The sequence below is a fragment of the Coregonus lavaretus genome (assembly GCF_964263955.1).
Source record: "Coregonus lavaretus genome assembly, chromosome: 2".
NCBI lineage: Eukaryota > Metazoa > Chordata > Actinopteri > Salmoniformes > Salmonidae > Coregonus > Coregonus lavaretus.
The window spans coordinates 35,240,819-35,264,536 of NC_139989.1; the positions used below are offsets into that span (position 1 = coordinate 35,240,819).

The 23,718-nt window shown below is 45.0% G+C and overlaps 1 protein-coding gene across 1 annotated transcript in view; it reads left to right on the forward strand.

Annotated features, from left to right (window-relative positions):
• Nucleotides 1-21,583: 21,583 nt before the first annotated feature.
• Nucleotides 21,584-23,718, forward strand: part of LOC311145664 (integrin alpha-3-like) — a 54,561-nt gene continuing 52,426 nt past the window's right edge. The window contains exon 1 of the mRNA XM_084181927.1: nt 21,584-22,101. Within this exon, the coding sequence (XP_084038053.1) occupies nt 21,902-22,101 (200 nt within the window). The 5' untranslated portion in view covers nt 21,584-21,901. The remainder of the gene's footprint in view (nt 22,102-23,718) is intronic.

A 23,718-nucleotide genomic window follows, 5' to 3' on the forward strand; every position in this document is an offset into this window, starting at 1 on the left:
AATATTAGGAAGGTGTCCTTGATGTTTTGTACACTCAGTGTATTGGTCCATATTATCAGGCAGGTGTGCTATTTAGCAATAAGCATTATCACCTGATATAGCCCACCTGATGCAGCATAGTGGCTATAAATAAATAGGCTGAGGGTTGCCCATCTGTATTTACCCCATTGGCCTAATCATTAGCTAGATCACAAAGTTTAAACATTAGGCTACCTTGTTAGGCTAGTTAGCAACATTCCCAAAAAATATTCCACTGGCACTCAGCCAACCAAGGATAATTTACTGTGAATATAATGTAGGCTGCCTACCAGTTATACCTGACCCGCCTTGTTACATTTAGCCTCGGTCTTCCTTATTCATTCAACTCCATTAGCAAGCGTTAACGTGCATAAACCATGCCGCTGCTAAAAACTCTGGTTCTAAAATGGTCAATTTTACTAATTTCCTGGATTTGAGAAATAAGTGTAGCCTAGTAACACTAGAAAGCTCTGTGGTCCTCCTCTTTTAACAGTGGCCATTGTTAGGTTCTAAATAAACAGAGTAAAACTCATGACGACTAGTAAAAGCTCAAACCAAGTTTATTCACCCAATGGGTCAAACAGCTGAAAAGACAAAGACATGTTTCCACCAGCACAAGTATTTATTCTCTGAGTCTCCTCCTTGCACATCTAAGCACTACATCTTTGTTGCTAGGTAGGAAGTTAAGTGATGTGTGTATTAATGATGTGTTCCTTTTCCCTAACCTGACCTGACCTCGGCCCACATTTCTCACTAATCCATTGACCCCACCATATACATTCCTCATACATGTAATCATTACCTTCTAGTATAGAAAGTATTTCAAACTAGAACCCAACACAATCAAATCTGCTTTCAAAGTTGTGTTTTCCTGCAACTGCATTAAGAATGTACAATGACTGGGCAGGCATATTTCTCTCTCTGTAAGGCACTCCATTTTGAATGCGCCTCAAGAGGAATATTATTTTCTTGCATAGAATGTGACAGGCTAAACATTTGAATAGGTAAACTCTTCTACTATGGGGTTGTCAGATTTTTCTGATGGAAAATTAAATGTGGACAACAATTTTTCATTAGATAATTCAAATAACCAAAGGTATGGGGTCTCAACTCCGCCTGGCTCTCACTTGGATCATAGGTGCCAGGTCTCGGACCCGGCAGGACCAACCTAATATAACCCCTGCACACACTCAAACCCTGACTACTCAGCTAGAGCGTATCCAGAAGAGGGCCTGCAGAATAATTATGGGTGGGTCCTACACCATCTACCAGGAAGCCCTAAAAACCCTCTGAATCATGTCCTTGGAGAGCAGACGGGAGCAGATCAGCATGACATTTGCTAAATCCCTGCAGAACTCCCAGTTAGCAAAGTGGGTCCCCCCAACCAGACAGCAGATTACTGGACGGCCAACCTGCATCAGCCACAAACTGAACATTACCACTCCAATGACACGCACAGACCGCTATCAGAACTCTCCCATTCCGTACTTCACTAAACTGATCAATGCACACACCATGTAGCCCAAGGGTCTTAGAAATGCCTTCCTAAGAACTCTAAAGATGTATTTTCTAAAGCTGCCACCCAAACCTTGGTGTTGTAGTATTGTTGTTTTGTATATTAGGATTTTACTATTTTATAATTATATATACACTACCTTTCAAAAGTTTGGGATAACTTAGAAACGTCCTTGTTTTCCATGAAAACATACATGAAATGAGTTTGAATAAGAAATATAGCAAAATGAATAGGAAATGTAGTTATTGGTTAGAAATAATGATTTTTAATTGAAATAATAATTGTGTCCTTCAAACTTTGCTTTCATCAAAGAATCCTCCATTTGCAGCAATTACAGCCTTGCAGACCTTTGGCATTCTAGTTGTCAATTTGTTGAGATAATCTGAAGAGATTTCACCCCATGCTTCCTGAAGCACCTCCCACAAGTTGGATTGGCTTGATGGGCACTTCTTACGTACCATTCGGTCAAGCTGCTCCCACAACAGCTCAATAGAGTTGAGATCCGGTGACTGTGCTGGCCACTCCATTATAGACAGAATACCAGCTGACTGCTTCTTCCCTAAATAGTTATTGCATAGTTTGCAGCTGTGCTTTGGGTCATTGTCCTGTTGTAGGAGGAAATTGGCTCCAATCAAGCACAGTCAACAGGGTATGGCATGGCGTTGCAAAATGGAGTGATAGCCTTCCTCCTTCTAGATCCCTTTTACCCTGTACAAATCTCCCACTTTACCACCACCAAAGCACCCCCAGACCGTCACATTGCCTCCACCACGCTTGACAGATGGCATCAAGCACTCCTCCAGTATCTTTTCATTTGGTCTGCGTCTCACAAATGTTATTCTTTGTGATCCGAACACCTCAAACTTCGATTTTGTCTGTCCATAACACTTTTTTCCAATCTTCCTCTGTCCACTGTCTGTCTTTTTTTGCCCATCTTAAACTTTTCTTTTTATTGGCCAGTCTGAGATATGGCTTTTTATTTGCAACTCTGCCTAGAAGGTCAGCATCCCAGAGTCGCCTCTTCACTGTTGACGTTGAGACTGGTGTTTTGTGGGTGCTATATAATGAAGCTGCCAGTTGAGGACCTGTGAGGCGTCTGTTTCTCAAACTAGACACTAATGTATTTGTCCTCTTGCTCAGTTGTAAACTTGGATTAGCAAACACAACGTGCCATTGGAACACAGGACTGATGGTTGCTGATAATGGGCCTCTGTACGCCTATGTAGATATTCCATTAAAAATCAGCCGTTTCCAGCTACAATAGTCATTTACAACATTAACAATGTCTACACTGTATTCCTGATCAATTTGATGTTATTTGAACGGACAAAAAAATTGCTTTTCTTTTGAAAACAAGGAAATTTGAACGGTAGTGTATATTTTTTGACAACTTTTACTTTTACTTCACTACATTCCTAAAGAAAATGATGTATTTTTACTCCCTACATTTTCCCTGACACACAAAAGTACTCGTTACATTTTGAAAGCTTAGCAGGACTGGTCAAATTCATGCACTTATCAAGAGAACATCCCTGGTCATCCCACTGCCTCTGATTTGGCGGACTCACTAAACACATATGCTTTGTTCGTAAATTATGTCTGAGTGTTGGAGTGTGTCCCTGGCTATCCATACATTTTAAAAACAAGAAAATGGTGCCATCTGCTTTGCTTAATATAAGGAATTTGAAATGATTTATACTTTTACTTTTGATACTTAAGTATATTTAAAACCAAATACTTTTAGACTTTTACTCAAGTAGTATTTTACTGGCTGACTTTCATTTTTACTTGAGTAAGTTTCTATTAAGGGGATTGACACTTTTACTCAAGTATTATAATTGGGTACTTTTTCCACGACTGATTAGTCATGACATTAGGTGGCTTTGAAAATGCTCTCTTATGGAGAAAATTAGTAATTTCAACTTTTCTCCACCAGATGTCCCCATGCTCAAGTAAAACATTTGCTGTGAAAATTAGGGTTGAGGTTAATTCAGCTGTCAATTTAGGAAATAATTCAACTAATACATTGACAAATATTTATAGAAAATAATTAACAGTTTTTTAGGAATTAATTTCATTGGTGGCTTTTTAAATTTCCACCCCTGTGTTTATTGCCTCCTGAAACTAACCTCTCTGAACGTGTGTGTGTCTGTGTGTGCGTGTGTGCAGGTGGTGATTTTAAGAAGCAGACTGACAGGGGGAGTGTGAAGATGTGCCACCACAACAGCACCAAGGAGACCTTGAGTACAGCCATGCTGTCTCTATTACCACCAAGGTTAAATAAAAACAGCACATCGATCAGCGCCTAATCATCCGTGGCCATGCAGAAGGACGTTGGAGGAGAATCGTGTCTGTGTGCATCTATTTGTGTGTCCATAAGTGAGTGGATGAGTGTGTGCGTGTGTGCGTGTGTGTGCATGTTGTTTTCTATGAGGAGGAGTGTGGAGAGGAGGCACTGGGCAAATAGTCTGGGTAGCCATGATGAGCTGTTCAGGAGTCTTATGGCTTGGGGGTAGAAGCTGTTGAGAAGTCTTTTGGACCTAGACTTGGCACTCCGGTACCGCTTGCCGTGCGGTAGCAGAGAGAACAATCTATGACTAGCGTTGCTGGAGTCTTTGACAATTTTGAGGGCCTTCCTCTGACACCGCCTGGTATAGAGGTCCTGGATGGCAGGAAGCTTGGCCCCAGTGATGTACTGGGCCGTACGCACTACCCTCTGTAGTGCCTTGCGGTCGGAGGCTGAGCAGTTGCCATACCAGGCAGTGATGCAACCAGTCAGGATGCTCTCGATGGTGCAGCTGTAAAACATTTTGAGGATCTGAGGACCCACGCCAAATCTTTTCAGTCTCCTGAGGGGGAATATGCTTTGTTGTGCCCTCTTCACGACTGTCTTGGTGTGTTTGGACCATGATAGTTTGTTGGTGATGTGGACACCAAGGAACTTAAAGCTCTCAACCTGTTCCACTACAGCCCAGTCGATGAGAAAGGGGGCCTGCTCAGTCCTCTTTTTTTCCCTGTAGTCCACAATCATCTCCTTTGTCTTGGTCACATTGAGGGAGAAGTTGCTATCCTGGCACCACACGGCCAGGTCTCTGACCTCCTCCCTATAGGCTGTCTCATCGTTGTCGGTGATCAGGCCTACCACTGTTGTGTCGTCGTCAAACTTAATGATGGTGTTGGAGTCGTGCCTGGCCATGCAGTCATGGGTGAACAGGGAGTACAGGAGGGGACTGAGCATGCACCCCTGAGGGGCCCCCGTGTTGAGGATCAGTGTGGCAGATGTGTTGTTACCTACCCTTACCACCTGGGGGGGCCCGTCAGGAAGTCTAGGATCCAGTTGCAGAGGGAGGTGTTTAGTCCCAGGATACTTAGCTTAGTGATGAGCTTTGAGGGCACTATGGTGTTCAAATCTGAGCTGTAGTCAATGAGTAGCATTCTCACGTAGGTGGTCCTCTTGTCCAGGTGGGAAAGGGCAGTGTGGAGTGCAATAGAGATTGCATCATCTGTGGATCTGTTGGGGCGGTATGCAAATTGGAGTGGGTCTAGGGTTTCTGGGATAATGGTGTTGATGTGAGCCATGACCAGCCTTTCAAAGCACTTCATGGCTACAGACGTCAGTGCTACGGGTCGGTAGTCATTTAGGCAGGTTATCTTAGTGTCCTTGGGCACGGGGACTATGGAGGTCTGCTTGGTATTACAGACTCAGTCAGGGACATGTTGAAAATGTCAGTGAAGACACTTGCCAGTTGGTCAGCACATGCTCGGAGTACACATCCTGGTAATCCGTCTGGCCCTGCGGCCTTGTGAATGTTGACCTGCTTAAAAGTCTTACTCACATTGGCTACGGAGAGCGTGATCACATAGTCATCCGGAACAGCTCTCATGCATGCTTCAGTGTTGCTTGCCTCGAAGCGAGCATAGAAGTGGTTTAGCTCGTCTGGAAGTCTTGTGTCACTGGGCAGCTCGCGGCTGTGCTTCCCTTTGTAGTCTGTAATAGTTTTCAAGTCCTGCCACATTTGACGAGCGTCAGAGCCGGTGTAGTACGATTCAATCTTAGTCCTGTATTTACTCTTTGCCTTTTTGATGGTTCGTCGGAGGGCATAGCGGGATTTCTTATAAGCGTCCGGGTTAGAGTCCCGCTCCTTGAAAGCGGCAGCTCTACCCTTTAGCTCAGTGCGGATGTTGCCTGTAATCCATGGCTTCTGGTTGGGGTATGTATATATGGTCACTGTGGGGACGACGTCATCGATGCACTTATTGATGAAGCTAGTGACTGATGTGGTGTACTCCTCAATGCTATCTGAAGAATCACGGAACATGTTCCAGTCTGTGCTAGCAAAACAGTCCTGTAGCTTAGCTTAGCTACCCTGGCACAGAGGATGTCACTCCATTAGTTTTGAACTGCAGCCAGAGGAGGAGGAGGGGGGGTAACCGCAGGACTCTGGGGATGCCCGGAACACACCTCCTCTACATTACATTTTAGTCATTTATCCAGAGCGACCTACGGGTGCAAGTAGTGTTAAGTACCTTGCTCAAGGGCACATCAACAGATTATTCACCTATTCGTCTCTAGGATTCAAACCAGCAACCTTTCAGTTACTGGCTCAACCATCTTAACCACTAGTCTACCTGCCACCCTCTAACAGAGGCTTTGGCTTTACCCTCCCATTTATCTATCTCAGTCTGTTAACGATGGCATTCACATTCATAAAAAGCCATCCCTGCTTTAATGGCCTGATCACAGAATGGTGAAGTCTGGTGAAATTGTGTCTGCTCTATCTTAGTGGCGGTAAATCACCCATTGAGCCCCACTGAGACAGCTTAATGGATGGACATTAATGGATGGGTCTGTCTTTGGGCCAAGTACTGTTTACATCTGGCATGGAAATCAACTGTGTTCTGGGCCTCACATTGTGTGGAGACTGCACCTGTACATCGTGCTGTGATGGCAATGGATCTTTTACAATGTAATGTCTTAATGCAGACCTGTCTATAACACAGACCTATGATAAACCAAGGGCTACGGTAAACAAAGGGACGTACATCTTTACATTTTAATAATTTAACCGGTGCTCTTATCCAGAGTAACTTACCAGCAGTGCATTCAACTAAGGTAGGTAAAACACCCACATATCACAGTCATCTGCTAGACAGCGATGAGCCTGATATTAAATACATTTTAGCATGGCTAAGGCAGAACTGATGGGCAGCATCCATACCGTTCCTGCTTAATCTGAGAGAGATAAGAGAGACCAACACTGTATTGATCCATGTTAGCATTCTGGGGAAATGATCTGTGACTTACAGTAATGTATCACTTTGTGTATCACAATGTTTACAGATGACCTGAAGCCTGAGGGGAATGACAAACTGAATAAACTGTGCAATAAATAAGAACCTAATATGTATAAATATTGAACCACTAAACATCGATAAAATATATATTACCAATCTTCCATTGTATTCTGTGTGCAGAGTTTAACAATGTACTCAGGCAGCAGTTCCCTTGTCAGGGGCACAGATTAGATAAGTGTAAGATAATTCATCATACTAATGGCATGGTTGGCAATGCCATGTTAGAGGAGCACACCGTGGAGATGTATCATCTTTGTAGCTCTGGACAGACTCAATACCTGATACATTACATCAGGGGCGCAACTTTGGTTTTAGAAGTTGGGGGGGGGGGGGGGGGGGGGGAATAATAATATATATGTATTTTTTAAACACTCCAAACAGCCTACCTGACTGCTCGGAGGCGTCTGCATGGTCCTAAAGCACACCATTCCCTCGTTTTGTATCACATTCCAATGATAAAACTGGGGTGGGGGGGGGGGGGGACAAATATGTAATTTCAGAATGTGGGGGACATGTCCCCCCGTCCCCAGTGAAAGTTGCACCCCTGCATTACATACTTGACCACTGAAGCTAATGTTAAAATAAACATTCTGACTTGATATCTCTGAAACACTGCTAACAAGAAGGAAATAGGTAAATTCAGGCCTAAAGCAGTGTTTTCTGAGATATCCTTGGTCAGATAGGATGTGGGAGCACTAAGACTGACAAGGTACATACATACGTCACATAGTTTCAGAGCTATTCAAATAATTCTTACTCAGTCTGATAGTCTTGAACAACCTCCAGGCTAATTCATTACAGCCTGTGTCAGAAAGTTCATTTGGCTTAAAGTGAAACCAACATCAATGCCTCTTTGATGAGTTTGAATGTTTAATATACAGTTAACACAACTCTAAAATAGTGTGGATATAATATTTTTCCTCACCACCTTATTAATAACTGACAACATTTCTACTCCACAAGCCATTATCCAATATTCTCTACGCTACACTAAGGAAAGAGACTTGTTGTGACAGTCTGGCTAGGAGAGACGTTGCCTCAGATTTCCTAATTTTCTGTTGCTTGTAAGCAGACCCGGAATCCAGGTCTGCTTGTCAGGCAGGGGATGTATTGTATCTGTATGCTGACCTGCGTCTGACCAGGAAGCCATTTATCTGAGGATTGGGAGAGAGGAGCCGAGGGGAGGAGGGGGTGTATTGGTTGAGGCTCTCCTTGTTAGCATGGCCTGCTGATAAACTGCTAGAGCTACAGCTGTTCCTGGTTCTTCATGGCTCCACACACACACACACACACACACACACACACACACACACACACACACACACACACACACAAACGTGCACACACACAAACGTGCACACACACACACACACACACACACACACACACACAATGATCACAGCCAATTAGGGCCTTCCTGTGTGACCCATCCCATTTCATTGCCAAAAACTTCCTGTCGTGTCTAATCAGTGCAGGAAATGCCAGCCTGACATCATTCTCTGACACTAATTAGCGGGTGCTTCTGATGACAACTTGTGTGAAATATATAAAATCACAAAGATCAGTTCTTTGATTGTGTGTGTTTTGAATTAGTTGTTGGCAATGTCTTCAGTATACATACAGTATACACAAGCTGTGTTGAAAAAAAACAACCACTAAGCTTCCCCTTGAAATAAGTGATTTCCTTGCCAACCCTGTGTCCAGATATGAAAAGTGCGATGTTTGGCATGTAGCATGTTTCATATTGATTTGTGTGTTTCAGAGCAGACCATACAGTATGTGTGTGTGTGTGGGGTTGTGTGAGGTGTATGTATTTCATATCAGAATTCCGCTGCTATATTCTCTTCACCTCTAGATACTGTATCACTGGGTGTGAGGAGGAGGGGAACAGAGAATAACAGCCTGTCCTTTCAACGATGTCCTCATTGCATTATCAACAAGAAAAATCCTGATTCCTGGGACTGTTAATCAAAGCTTTGGCTCTTGTATAGTTGACTATGTCAGTGTCCCAAATGGCACCCTATTCCCTATATAGTCCCCATAGGGTTTTAGTCAGAAGTAGTGCACTATGTAGGGAATAGAGTGTCATTTTGGGATGCATCCTAGTTCCCCTCTGTATACAGTATGGAGTGGTTGTCTGTCTGTGAGCGCTCAGACTCTGTCCACCTCTCCTCTGCTTGGCTGGGACCATGGGAAACAGAGAATCTCTGGTGGAAAGATAGACCTGTTGTTTCTGCTATGTGACAGCCATGGTGTGAAACCTAACTACAACCTCTACTGTGGGTGAAACCGGGTGGCATTTATAGAGCAGAAAGTGCAACTTGGTGCTTTCTGAAGACTTATAGTACATGCAAATTGTTTTGGCTTGTTACTACATTTACATTTTAGTCATTTAGCAGACGCTCTTATCCAGAGCGACTTACAGTTAGTTTATTTTTCATACTGGCCCCCCTTGGGAATCAAACCCACAACCCTGGCGTTGCAAACGCCATGCTCTACCAACTGAGCTACATCCCTGCCGGCCATTCCCTCCCCTACCCTGGACGACGCTGGGCCAATTGTGCGCCGCCCCATGGGTCTCCCGGTCGCGGCCGGCTACGACAGAGCCTGGATTCGAACCAGGATCTCTAGTGGCACAGCTAGCACTGCGATGCAGCGCCTTAGACCAGTGCGCCACTCGGGAGATTCAACATTGAGAGGTCTTACAGTATCATTCGATAAACTTACTATGAACCACATATAATTCCTGCCATCATCAACACATCTCCTGATATTCATCCATGATCGTGTCAATATAATACCAATGACTTGACAATACTGTCAAGAGAAATTCAGTACCATATTACCAAATTCTGCAAACAAATCAAATCAAATCTTATTTGTCACATGCGCCGAATACAACAGGTGTAGACCTTACCGTGAAATGCTTACTTACAAGCCCTTAACCAAAAATGCAGTTTTAAGAAAATAGAGTTACGGAAATATTTACTAAATAAAGTAAAAAATAAAAAAGTAACACAAAGAAATAACAATAACGAGGCTATATACAGGGGGTACCGGTACCGAGTCAATGTGTGGGGGTACAGGTTAGTCGAGGTAATTTGTACATGTAGGGGGTGGCCATTTGATTAATTGTTCAGCAGTCTTATGGCTTGGGGGTAGAAGCTGTTAAGGAGCCTTTTGGACCTAGACTTGGAGCTCCAGGACCGCTTGCCGTGCGGTAGCAGAGAGAACAGTCTATGACTTGGGTGACTGGAGTCTTTGACAAATGTTTGGCCCTTCCTCTGACACCGCCTGGTATATAGGTGATGCAACCGGTCAGGATGCTCTCGATGGTGCAGCTGTAGAACCTTTTGAGGATCTGGGGACCCATGCCAAATCTTTTCAGTCTCCTGAGGGGGAGACTGAATTTAACCAGGCAGTTAAGAACAAATTCTTATTTACAACGACGGCCTACCCCGGCCAAACACGGACGACACTGGGCCAATTGTGTGGCGCCCTATGGGACTGCCAATCACTGCCGGATTGTGATACAGCCTGGAATCGAACCAGGGTCTGTAGTGACACCTCTAGCATTGAGACCGCTGCGCCACTCGGGAGCGTTGTCGTAATAAACACCTAAGGAATGCTTGGGTTTGAACTAAATACAGTATATTCCAACCATATAATTAGTCATTAGAATGACTGGAATGTGTTCTATACTGTCACGTTCGTTGAATGACAGGACAGACCAAGGCGCAGCGTGATATACGTACATGTTTATTAAACTAAATAAACACACGCCAAAACAATAAACAAAACGAAACGTGAAGTGAAGTCCTAAGGTAGATACACACAACATACTTTACACGGAACAAGATCCCACAACTAGACAGTGCCAATAGGCTGCTTAAGTATGGTCCCCAATCAGAGACAACGAGCGACAGCTGCCTCTGATTGGGAACCACACCGGCCAACATAGAACTAGACATACTAGATCCTCATACATAGAACAAGCACAACAAGGAATATACACACCCTGACTCAACATATAAGCGTCCCCTGAGTCAGGGCGTGACATATACTGTAAACTAAGACGCATGAGGTGAATATAATTAAGTGATAATGCCCGAGTAGCTGGTGTTTGGAGGATATATTGGCACGGGTGTTGTTAGACCCGAGATGAAGTCGAGGGCCGGCAAACCGCGCCAATATGTCCTCCAAACACCGGCTTCGAGGGCATTTTCACTTTTATACAACGGGTTACCAACATATTCAAATAATGATTGACATATTTTCATAACAAACGTTATTTTGATGAATTTATTCATACTATTTCCTCCATCCACAAGACATAGTCCCGACACAAATCTAAGGTTGCTACCCAAGCCGGCTGGTCGTTCCTTTTATCGGTTAGGTTGCCAGAGACGAGACCCAGTCATTCAGTCTTTTTGTTCTGTATCTATCGTTCGTTCTAAATGTTACATTGCCATACTGGCTGGTAACGTTCTTATCCCTTGCTTGCTAGCTAGCCAACTACGGCTAACTTACAGTCACGTCAACAGTGCAGTCAGAATAACAACAGTATTTGCATTTGCATTTGTTTAAGCTGTTTTCTCGTGACATTTGTTTGGATACATCTATAACAATGAGCTAAAAAAATAAAAAATAAAAAAATAAATAAAGAACAAAAAAAAAAAAAAAAAAAAAAAGGAGCTAATGAGCACGATTTCACCTGGGATAGAAAATGTGCTCACTCGTCAGGACAGTGTTGTTCAGAGGAGGTAGCCAACTACACAGCTAACACAATCACTTCAAACTGAAGCTGGAAAGACTGCAAACTAGCTGCACTTCGATTCTTTGTACTTTTTTTCAATTTACATGTCTTTGTATATATCCATAAAAATGATGAAGCTGATGCCAGCTGATTCATGATTTCGATTGGCTGAGAAACGCTTCCTGCCTGTCTGTCTCGTCCCGACTCCCGACACTTTCATTAGTATGGGACAGCTGGAGATCGAATTTGAATATTGAAACCATGTTGCAAATGTCAGAGAGACAGACAGCAAGGTTAATACACATCTCCGCTGTTGAAAACTAAATGTTAATCTAAAAGAAATGTGAGGTAATGTCTAGATTATTTTTATAGTGGAGATCAAGTTCATAAATTGCCTGGCTGGGCTGATGAGACAGTGAATTGTGCAGTCAGATGGAACAGAGTTTTAACTTGTGGAATAGACACTGGCTGGAACGCGGTTTTAACCAATCAGCATTCAGGATTAGACCCACCCGTTGTATAATCTGTATTATAAACCGGGTAGTTTGGCTCCTGGATACTGTTTTGCTGAAAGCCGTGGTTTGGCAAAACTACTTGTTTACTGTTCTAATTATGTTAGTAACCTATTTATAATAGCTATAAAGCACCTCAGGGTTTGTGATATATGGCCAATATACCACAGCTAAGGGCTGTATCCAGGCACTCCGCGTTGCGTCGTGCATAAGAACAGCCCTTAGCCATGGTATATTGGCCATATACCATACCCCCTCAAGCCTTATTGCTTAATAATATCTAAGGATCTCAGGGGGTTCCACATAAATGCACCTCCTCTATGACAGTGTCAAGTTCTGTCTATTCAAACTCACCCTGCCAAGGTGTGTTTGGAGTGTATTGAGCACAATTTGTCCATGTGTTACCTTGACTGTATGACGTCTGACAGGGTAAGTGTGATATCTCCACCTGTCCAAACAAGCTGTTGCTTTGATCACGCGGGAAATCTTCCATTATAAATCGTACAAGCGTGTCCTAGAAAAGATAAGGCGTGTAAGTAAGCAAACATTGTTGGAATATAACAAGGGGTGATTTGGTTGTGAGGTACATGTGATTGCATATTGTAAGCGTTGAAACATGAAAAGAACATGAGGCCACAGTTTGTCAACTGCATTTTTGTGGGCATTAAAGAAAGAGGCAGGTTGAGACATTGTCCTCTACTTAGAGACAGTCACAATGGTTATAACCTGATGATTAAATTAAAAAATTAAATATGCCATTTAGCAGACGCTTTTATCCAAAGCGACTTACAGTCGTGCGTGCATACATTTTTTTGTGTATGGGTGGTCCCGGGGATCGAACCCACTACCTTGGCGTTACAAGCGCCGAGCTCTACCAGCTGAGCTACAGAGGACCACAGATGATGTTGTATCATTGGAATAACTATTTTTAATTGGATAAATAAATTACCAGATTTCAATTGAACTGTGTCACAAGCCGGGCTTGAACTCAGGTCTCAGAAGTGGAGAGTTGGGTGTTCTACCCCTTAGCCACAGAGGAGGTATAGTAGGACCCAAACGAAACACCCAAGGCAATACTCCAGGCAAAGTAGATTTAATATAAAAAAAGGTATTTCTTTGCACTTCAAAAATAATCCAACAAAAGTTATTCTCAGAAAGAGGTATACTAACAGAGGTACAGTAAACAAAACAGGAGGACAAAACAAAATAACTCCACGAGGGGAGAAAAACAAAATAAAGATAACTTAGAAAAGCTTACTAGGAAAGACTCTGTGGGACACAGCAGGAGACACATAGCCAGGACTCAAAAACCAAGTGAGGAACAAGGGGAAAAAACACAGCTAAAATACTCTAGGGGAAACAAGGCACAGGTGACCTGGATAAAGCTAATAAGCACACACGAGGAAGAACTAAGGCAGAGGGGAACACAGATGACCTCTAGAGGCCCGGAGACAAACAGGAGGCAGGAAGCTGACAGGACCCCCTCCTCTAGGAACGACTCCTGACGTTCCTTCCAGAACACCCTGGCCTCAGGGTGCGAAACTCTCGGATCAAACCTGGGTCCAGGATGTCCTTGGCTGGAACCCAGGAGCGCTCCTCTGGCCCGTAGCCCTCCCAGTCCACCAGATACTGCAGAGAGTTCTGGACCCTCCGGGAGTCCAGTATCCGGCGCACTGTGTAGGCTGGCTGGCCGTCAATGATCCTGGGAGGTGGCGGGGGTCTGCGTGGGGGGGCAAAGGGAGAAGACAAGACAGGTTTTAGTAGTGAAACATGGAAAGTGGGGTTAATTCTAAGGGAGCGAGGGAGAACCAAACGATAAGAAACAGGGTTAACTTTCCTTGCTATGCGGAAAGGGCCGATGTATTTCTGGGAAAGCTTCTTGGATTTGACCCGGAGGGGCAGGTTCTTGGTGGCCAACCAAACTCTCTGACCAGCTCGGAAACTAGGGGCCGTCCGGCGGCGGCGATTAGCCTGACTTTGGTATCTCTGGGAGGTCCGAAGGAGGGTACGCCTGGCCTTCTTCCAGGTCCGCCTACAGCGTTGGACAAAGCGCTGGGCCGAGGGAACACCAACTTGCGCCTCTTCCTCTGGAAATAATGGAGGGGTGTATCCGAACTGGCATTCGAAGGGGGACAATCCGGTGGCTGAGGACTGGAGGGTGTTGTGGGCATATTCCGCCCAAATGATATAGGTGGCCCAAGACGTGGGATTACTGGCCGCCATACACCGCAGGGTGGTCTCCAGATCCTGATTAATCCGTTCCGTTTGGCCATTAGACTCTGGATGGAACCCAGACGATAGGCTGGCTGTGGCCCCAATAAGCCTGCAGAAGGCCCCCCAAAACCGGGACGAGAATTGGGGACCTCGGTCGGAGACAACGTCCAGGGGAATTCCAAATATCCGGAAGACATGGTTCATGAGGAGCTCAGCAGTCTCCTTGGCCGAGGGCAGCTTGGGCAGGGGAATAAACCGGGCAGCCTTAGAGAACCGGTCTACAACCACTAGGATGACTGTGTTGCCCTGGGATGGAGGAAGTCCCGTAACAAAGTCCAGAGAAAGGTGTGACCATGGTCTGCGAGGAACAGGTAAGGGATGGAGCAGTCCCTGGGGTCGCTGACGTGTCGACTTTCCCTGGTTGCACACAGGGCAGGCCTCAACATAGACCTGCACGTCCTTCTTGATGGACGGCCACCAAAACCGCCGCTGGAGGAATTCCAGTGTGCGAGCACTACCCGGATGGCATGTCAAGGGCGACTCATGACCCCACTGCAAGACGCGGGCCCGAACAGAGAGAGGAACGTACAGGCGTCCGGCAGGACCACCGCCTGGATCGGGCTCATGGACAAGGGCCTCTCGTACCCCTCTTTCTAGTTCCCACTGAAGAGGTGCGACGATCCTAGACCTCGGAATAATCGATGCCAAGGGCTTCTCTTGTATCTCGGGAGAATAGGCTCGAGACAGGGCATCCGGCTTGACGTTCTTGGTGCCAGGTCTGTAAGACAGGAGAAACTGGAATCGATTAAAAAAAAGGGACCATCGTGCTTGCCGAGGGTTCATCCGCTTTGCCTGTTGGAGATATTCCAGGTTCTTGTGGTCTGTGAGAACCTGGAAAGGATGCTGAGCCCCCTCAAGCCAATGGCGCCACTCTTCCAAGGCCAGTTTTACCGCAAGCAACTCTCGATCCCCCACGTGGTAGTTGCGCTCGGCCTCAGACAGGCGGCGAGACATGAAGGCACAAGGGTGTAATCTCCCATCCTCACCCCTCTGTGACAGGACGGCTCCCACCCCCACCTCTGAGGCGTCCACCTCCACCACGAAAGGTCTTTCTGGGTCAGGGATCACCAGAATCGGAGCAGAAGTGAAGCGGCGCTTGAGATCCTCGAAGGCCCCTGCTGCTTCCGGACCCCAGTGAATCTTGGTCCCTCCTCCCTTGGTAAGCGTCGTCAAGGGGGCTACCACAGAGCTGAAATTCTTAATGAACTTCCGATAGAAGTTAGAAAAGCCAATGAACCGTTGAACCTCCTTGACCGTGGCAGGTGTGGGCCAGCTGTGGACCGCTTTGACCTTCTTGGGATCCATCTCTAGGTGGCCGGGAGTGACAATAAACCCGAGAAACTGAGTCTGGGAAACATGAAATTCACACTTCTCAGGTTTAACGTAGAGGTGATTGTCAAGGAGCCTCTGGAGAACCCTGCTAACATGCCCCTCATGCTCCTTCAGTGACCTCGAGAAGATGAGGATATCGTCCAGGTACACGAAGACGAACAGATTAAGCATATCCCGGAGAACATCATTAATCAGGGCTTGGAATACTGCGGGGGCATTGGTGAGCCCGAACGGCATCACCCGATATTCATAGTGCCCCGTGGGCGTGTTGAATGCCGTCTTCCATTCGTCTCCTGGCCGGATCCGCACGAGATGGTAAGCATTGCGGAGATCCAGTTTAGTAAAAATGGAAGCCCCTTGAAGCAGCTCAAAAGCAGTGGCCATGAGAGGAAGGGGGTATCGATTCCGAACCGTGATCTTGTTGAGTCCCCGGTAATCAATACAAGGCCTAAGACCCCCGTCTTTCTTTTCAACAAAAAAGAAGCCCGCCCCAGCCGGGGAAGTAGAGGCACAGATGATGCCGGCTGCCAAGGACTCCTTAATGTAGGTGTCCATAGCTGAGTGCTCGAGGGAGGATAAGGAAAAGATCCGACCTCTAGGAGGGCAGCAACCAGGGAGTAGATCAATGGCACAGTCATACGTGCGGTGAGGCGGTAAGGAAGTAGCCCGGGACTTGCTGAACACTGCCTTGAACCGATGGTAAACACTGGGGACTCGGGAGACGTCAACAGACTCTTGAAACTGGGTACTAGGGGCTGAGGGACTCTGAAGCATGCAGGTGAGTTGGCAAGTGGGACCCCAGCTTAGAATGGTGCCAGTAGGCCAGTCGATCTGGGGATTATGTCTGCATAGCCAAGGGTGACCCAGGATAATAGGATACTCGGGGGAGTCAATGAGAAAGAAGGTCTCCTCCTGCTGGTGTTGAAAGATGGTAAGTCGCAGGGACTGAGTCGCCTCTGTAACCCTTCCTGGTTCCAGAGGTCTGCCATCTAAGGCTGTAACTGCCTGGGGTTGAGGAAGTAGTTGGGTAGGGATCTTAAGTTCCTTAGCCAAGGTTAAATCCAGGAAATCACCTGCGGCACCGGAATCGATCATAGCCTGGACCCGATGCTGGTGGCCCTTCCAGGACAGAGTGGCTGGAATAGCTAAGACAGCGTTAGTAGGAGGAGCTCTAATTTTCCCCATCACAGCCCTCCTGTAGCTAGGCGGGGACAGGCGTTTCCCGAAAGCTCGGGGCAAGTGGAGCGGAAGTGGCCGGCAACCCCGCAGTAGAGGCACCGACGCTCCCTCATGCGACGTTCCCTTTCGTTGGGAGAAAGCCTGGAACGGCCTAACTGCATGTTCTCCGGGGAATCCTGGAGCAGTTCAGGAGCCGGGGAAGCTCTGAATGACGGAGCCCAAACAGGAGAAACAGAGCTGCTCAGAGGAACTTGGGACTGAGACACCTGGCGGCGAGCCGTTCTCCGCTCTCTTAGACGATTGTCCAGGCGGATGGCCAAGGCTATGAGGGACTCGAGATCCCCAGCTGGTTCTCGGGTGGCTAACTCATCTTGAAGGGGCTCAGATAACCCTCCCTGAAAACAGACCCTCAGCGCTTCATCATTCCATCCGCTCCTTGCTGCTATGGTCCGGAATTCAATGGCAAAATCTGCCGTGCTTTGGGGACCCTGACGGAGAGACAGTAGGCGCTTGGAAGCTTCCCGCCCACTGACAGGATGATCGAACACCCGCTTGAACTCTTCTACAAATGCAGCGTAGGAGTCACAACAGGCCTCCTGGGACTGCCACACCGCAGAGGCCCAGGAGAGCGCCTTGTCTGAAAGAAGGGTAATGATGTAGGCAATCTTGGAACGGTCTGTGGGAAAACTTGAGGGTTGGAGCTCGAAGGTGAGGGAGCATTGGGTGAGGAAACCCTGGCAAGAGCTTGGATCCCCAGAAAAGGGCTTGGGAGGTGGTAGTCGGGGCTCCGCCAATGGAGAAGGCCTGTCGTCACTGGGGGGTGACCTGGAGTAAGGGGAAGGACCAGGGAGGCGTTCAAAGAGCTGGCGGAGGGAACTCATCATATCGGCCAGGAGTTGAGAATGACTAGCCATCAGCTCTTCCTGTCGGCTGAGAACGGCTTCATGGCGCTGGAAAGATGCCTCATGTCGAGCGATCACCGCCAACAGGTCCTTGGAACTGAGTGTTTCTGAGTCCATGATTGACTTGGTTTTTCTGTCACAAGCCGGGCTTGAACTCAGGTCTCAGAAGTGGAGAGTTGGGTGTTCTACCCCTTAGCCACAGAGGAGGTATAGTAGGACCCAAACGAAACACCCAAGGCAATACTCCAGGCAAAGTAGATTTAATATAAAAAAAGGTATTTCTTTGCACTTCAAAAATAATCCAACAAAAGTTCTTCTCAGAAAGAGGTATACTAACAGAGGTACAGTAAACAAAACAGGAGGACAAAACAAAATAACTCCACGAGGGGAGAAAAACAAAATAAAGATAACTTAGAAAAGCTTACTCGGAAAGACTCTGTGGGACACAGCAGGAGACACATAGCCAGGACTCAAAAACCAAGTGAGGAACAAGGGGAAAAAATACAGCTAAAATACTCTAGGGGAAACAAGGCACAGGTGACCTGGATAAAGCTAATAAGGACACACGAGGAAGAACTAAGGCAGAGGGGAACACAGATGACCTCTAGAGGCCCGGAGACAAACAGGAGGCAGGAAGCTGACAAACTGAAACCAAAGAGCAGTGATCATCACCCTCTTCATTATGTACTTCAAAGTTCAAACCATTTCAAGTTCCAAAGAAGAATTGGCACTGACTCAGGACTGATGTATGGGGAATTCTCCGGCAACCACAACACTTCCCTCTGTCTGCAGTAATGAAAAGCTTACAACTGCCAAGTTACAAATTCTGGTAGTAATGTACGGAATAAGATCTATGTTGCCCTTTTGGGAAAATGCCCCATTGACTATCAGCGTGACACCCTGGTGTGTCCCAAATAGCACCCTATTTCCTATGTAGTGCACTACTTTTGTGCATGATGTATGGAATAGGGTGCCATTTGGGACATAGCCCAATGCACAACATGGCACTGTCTACACTTCCTGTTTGCTGTCCGTCCCCTATTAGGGCCCCTGGGTGGGATGGAGAGTGTGGGAGGAACTGATAAGAGTGCCCGGATGTAATAGGAACAATCACTGCAGAACAGGACAGAGTTTCATTACATAGGCCTACTACAGTACTTGGATAAGAAGGGTTTGGTTGGGTTTTCATTTTAAGAAACTCCTCCCTCAAATCATGATTTTGTTTGAGTCTGGTGCCACTGATATGTCATCTAGAAGGGAAGTGAGTTGGTAGAGTTACTCAGAGAGGCGGAAAATGTTATTTTTTTATGATCACAGGGCTGGACATTGTTTGGGAGTTTCATCTTGATTAGCTCCTACTTCTTCTTCATTGGGGTTTTATGGCAGTATGCATACCAGTATTAGGTACATTACCGCCACCTACTGAGCTGGGGTGTGATGATACTATGGAGGTGTTCTAGATTCTGCTCTCAAGTCTACATGAATGGAGGAAGGAATTTATTGCTAAGTGAATTACAGTTTTTTCTGGACAGCTTTTGAGTAAGTTGGAAAGGGTGAAGCTTATTCTCAGGGATGTGATCGTTCTTCTGAGCATTTGCCTTTGATGTTCATAGGTTTGACAGTGAAGGAGGATGTGATCTGTTGCAGGACAGTTGGTTGTGTTTTCCTATCTTTTGGAGAGAGTGATTGAGGCCATTGTTTCCTATTCGCAGACGGGTGATTATGGTTTCTGATCATCTTGAGAGTCCTTTGTGGTTATTGCTGATTGAAACCAGTGGGTGGATGGAGTATATATTCCTTCCTTTTCCCCCTTCTTTCTATTATTTTTGCCATTTGCCATTTTGATTCTGATGAGTGACTTCATTTTAGATTTTGACATTGGAACTATGATGTTGGTGTTGTCATGTAGGGCTCCTTCATCTGCCATCTCGTTCCCAGGCACCCACACGTGAGCTGCGACCCAAGGAAAGTTGACTGTTATGGCTTGGTGTAGAATCATGTTCGGGTTTTTTTCTGGGTGAACTGTATGTCTGGGATAGAGAAGGTTGCTGAGATGTGTCATGTCACCGGGTCCTTGGAGCCGTCTGTGTAAATGTGTGTTGCGACATGGTATTGTGACCTTACATACCCTGCTGTCAGCAGTCCTACTGCCCCTTTATCTTCTCCTTCCCGAATCATCTCCAGTAGGCTAAAGTCTACTTATCCGGGTGTAAAAAAAAGAAGAAATTTGTGGTATCTGGTTTGCTTAATATAAGTAATTTGATTTATAGCATTTACTTTTTACTTTTACTCAAGTATGACAATTTAGTATTTTATCCACCACTGTACTTAGAGTAAGTACATTTTAAACCAGATACTTTTAGAATTTTACTCAAGTTGTATTTTACTTTCACTTTTACTTGAGTCATTTTCTAGTAAGGTATCTTTACTTTTACTAAAGTATGACAATTGAGTACTTTTTCCACCACTGCAAACAAGCGTGCGTTTGACAATTGCACTGGTTTAACGCCAGCCGAAAATAGAGCCCAGAGACAGTTTGGTGAAAAGGTGACATTCAACATCGGGCAGAAAGATGATTCATTAATCCTGATTTGTCAGGTTGTTACTCACGCATAACAATTTCACAAATGTTACTCTGAGGTCAAATCAGAGTTGTTTTCAGCCAGCAATAACTGGCACAGCAGCTGCTGCCTGGTATGCCTGCTCAGAAGAAGGCCAGCTCAGAACAAGGCTGTGGGAAACTTCTACAATGGTTGAGAAATAGAAGGGATAGAGAGGAGAGGAAGTGAGGAATGATGTGAATTATTGAAGGTAAAAACAAGAGGAAGAATGATGATAACCTGGCTTTGTGATTCTGAAACTCATTCTGAACCTGTTACTCAGTCAGACATCATCATCAAAAGCATTCCTACGGGAACCCTCACAGAGAGAGATGTGCCTTGGGGTCATACACTGTCTACTACAAGCATTATTATGTGGAATTACATGGCATACTTCTAAGAAAGATCAATTTAATTACGTCATATGGGAGTATTCTTTAATGACATCATAGGACTCTGCTCATAAACTTTTCAATTACTACAGACAGTGAGGACAGTGTGTTGATATAACACGGTTGTTCAGTATCATTCAAAGGTTATCATACAATCCATGTATCCAACTGCAAATTAGCTGTATTCAAGAAGAGGAAGGGCATGGTCAAAGTGCATGTTTACTTTTTTATTTCGCAATTTGTCTTCTATCCATGATTATTGTAATCACCACTTTCGCCTGGGGGCACTATAGACACTTAAATATCATATTTTAAACTCCCACACTACTTGGAGAATACACTGTCTAGAATAGGCTACTCTATGCTGTCTGGCAAGGATTATAACAATGCATGATTGCAATTGCTCTATTGGTAGTCTGGAGCTGTCCAACCTGGACTCAGGGGTAGACGTAACATAGTAAAAGTAAATCTGAGATATAACACTTGGATTGATATGTTACATTTCGTATGGTATGTATTAATTTGTGGATGTCCATCATCCATTTCGTATGATATGTTACGAATTGCAATTCGTACAATATGTTACGAATTTGCAAAAGGTATGATATGTTATGAATTCTGTCTTATGAAACCATACCAAATATTACATATTATATTTAGTTGCGTGATTTACCTTTACTATGTAATGTCTAGTGTACGAGACCAGGCTGAGCTGTCGCGCAGACAAGGTGCCCGTGCGCGCTCAATTTAATCTCCGTATAACCCCCCAATGATTTAATTTATGATGACCGCAGTACACCCCGGAAGAATGACTAATGTGTACAGTGAGCGCGTTTGAGGTTCTATCGGCCGTATGTGGTTGTATGTTTTTGAAGACAGAAGGGAGAGAGAGCAGAGCGTAGAGAGAGAGAGGGCGGTAGGGCAGCGGTAATTATGCGAGTTCGTTGAGGGCTGCACGGTTATTTGACTTGTGGGAAAGATTCGAAAGTAATTTGAAAAAGAATACAACACATTCTGCATTTGAACAACGGATGTTTGAGAAGAAAATATAATAAGGAAGTCCACATGGCTATCTTTCAACTTCTCCGGTTCTCTACGAATACCTACTACCTCCTGTTGCTTGTCCTGTTGTGCACAGTACATATTCTTCAAGGGTTCAACCTGGACGTGCGGTTCCCTGTCGTCAAGGAAGGAAAGACCCCGGGAAGTCTCTTTGGGTTCTCGGTGGCACTTCACAAACAGATGGTGGGAGAGAAAAGATACCTGTAAGTGTTGTCAAATGTTCGATTTATCAATTTTGCTTTTATAGAATGTGCACAGGCAAGATAGGGGGAAATAAAAGGCATTGCACATGTGGATGTCAAACTTCCTTTGAGTACTGTAACGGCAAACTGTAAATTAGACGGTCATTTGGGGTATTATCAACAGTAAAAGCAGCATACTGTAAATGATGGTGCATTGTGGGGAAATGTTGTGGGCGGGGAAAGAATAGCTTTATTTCGAAAGGTACTGTAATTCTTCCCTAAGAATACAGTACCATACATTATGCTGTTATGTGTAAACACTTTATCTAGCAGCCATCCTGCTTGCACCTATCCCTTGTAATTACAGTAAAATACTGTGATTACAGTAGCATATATTTTATTTTTTTTACAGTATAGTACAGTCAATTTCATGCCATTGTACTGTGTGTCATTACACAGTACTTTCTTTGATACCATATTTATATTACAGTAGGTGTACTGTAATATGAAATACAGAATTTTACTTGCCACATAGCTGCCTGTCAAATTCCTGGCAACCCCTTTACAATGTAGGCTGTCGCTTTTCCGTGATTCAAGTTCAGCAACAAACACTTCAAACTCTGTCAAACTGTTATATGCAGGCTAAATGTCACATTAGGATCTCAAATGTCTACTGGAGTTTTACCAGACTATAAACATAACGTTTATTTGGTGGTTTGTACATTCATGCAATTTATAACACAAACCATGTACCATCATAAACATTTCAAATCAATTTTATTCGACACATTTCCACGCATAGGCCTAAGCATGCACATGCAACAGGAACCTCAAAAACATGCTGATGGGGATATATTTTATTCCCCATGCAAGGTGTGGCTTAGGTTAATTCTATTCAGTCAATTATTAATCTCCATGTCTCAGCTACACAATAATTATGACTCACAGTCTGACAGAGTAGGCTAGGCTCAACCAGCTCATGGAGGTGGGTGACCATTCATGATGGTACTATCACAGTCTTGGTGATAGTGTAGCTGGGGGCCATACAAACTGGTTGAAATACACAGAGAACAAACATTTGTGTAAATAATATATTTTTTAGATGTTTTATTGAGGGTATTTGATATACATCTTCTTTGGGTGCCACCTCTCTTATATGCCCCAGAGGACCACAAAACGATTTAATTGAACCTTTTGCCTCTTTATGGCCCGGAGGAAAATTATTAGAGCTTCCCAATAAAAACACTGACCTTTCTTTGGTGGGCAAAAGCTGAACATCGGCATGCCTTCTCTGACCTAGAAGAACACCAAATCCACATCAGAGAGGCTTTTAGCCAAACGTAACGGAGTTGCACCACAAGACTATGTTAGCCTGCTGAGCTAAACCCTAGGTGTCTTCAGGTCTCAGCCTCAAGCAAGGTCACGTATCACATGATCATCTTTCACCGGACCATCTCCGTTACACACATAGCTCTCTGCTGGGCTATGCCCTATCCTGGTCATGGGTGGCTACTCCCCAGGTGTGTCACCTCATCCTCCAATAGTCCAGTATTAAATCACCTGATTTAATTTCTTCCCTCCGATCCATTAACCAGCTCTCCCAGTCATCCCAGCTCTGATTTAGCTGGGCATTTAAGT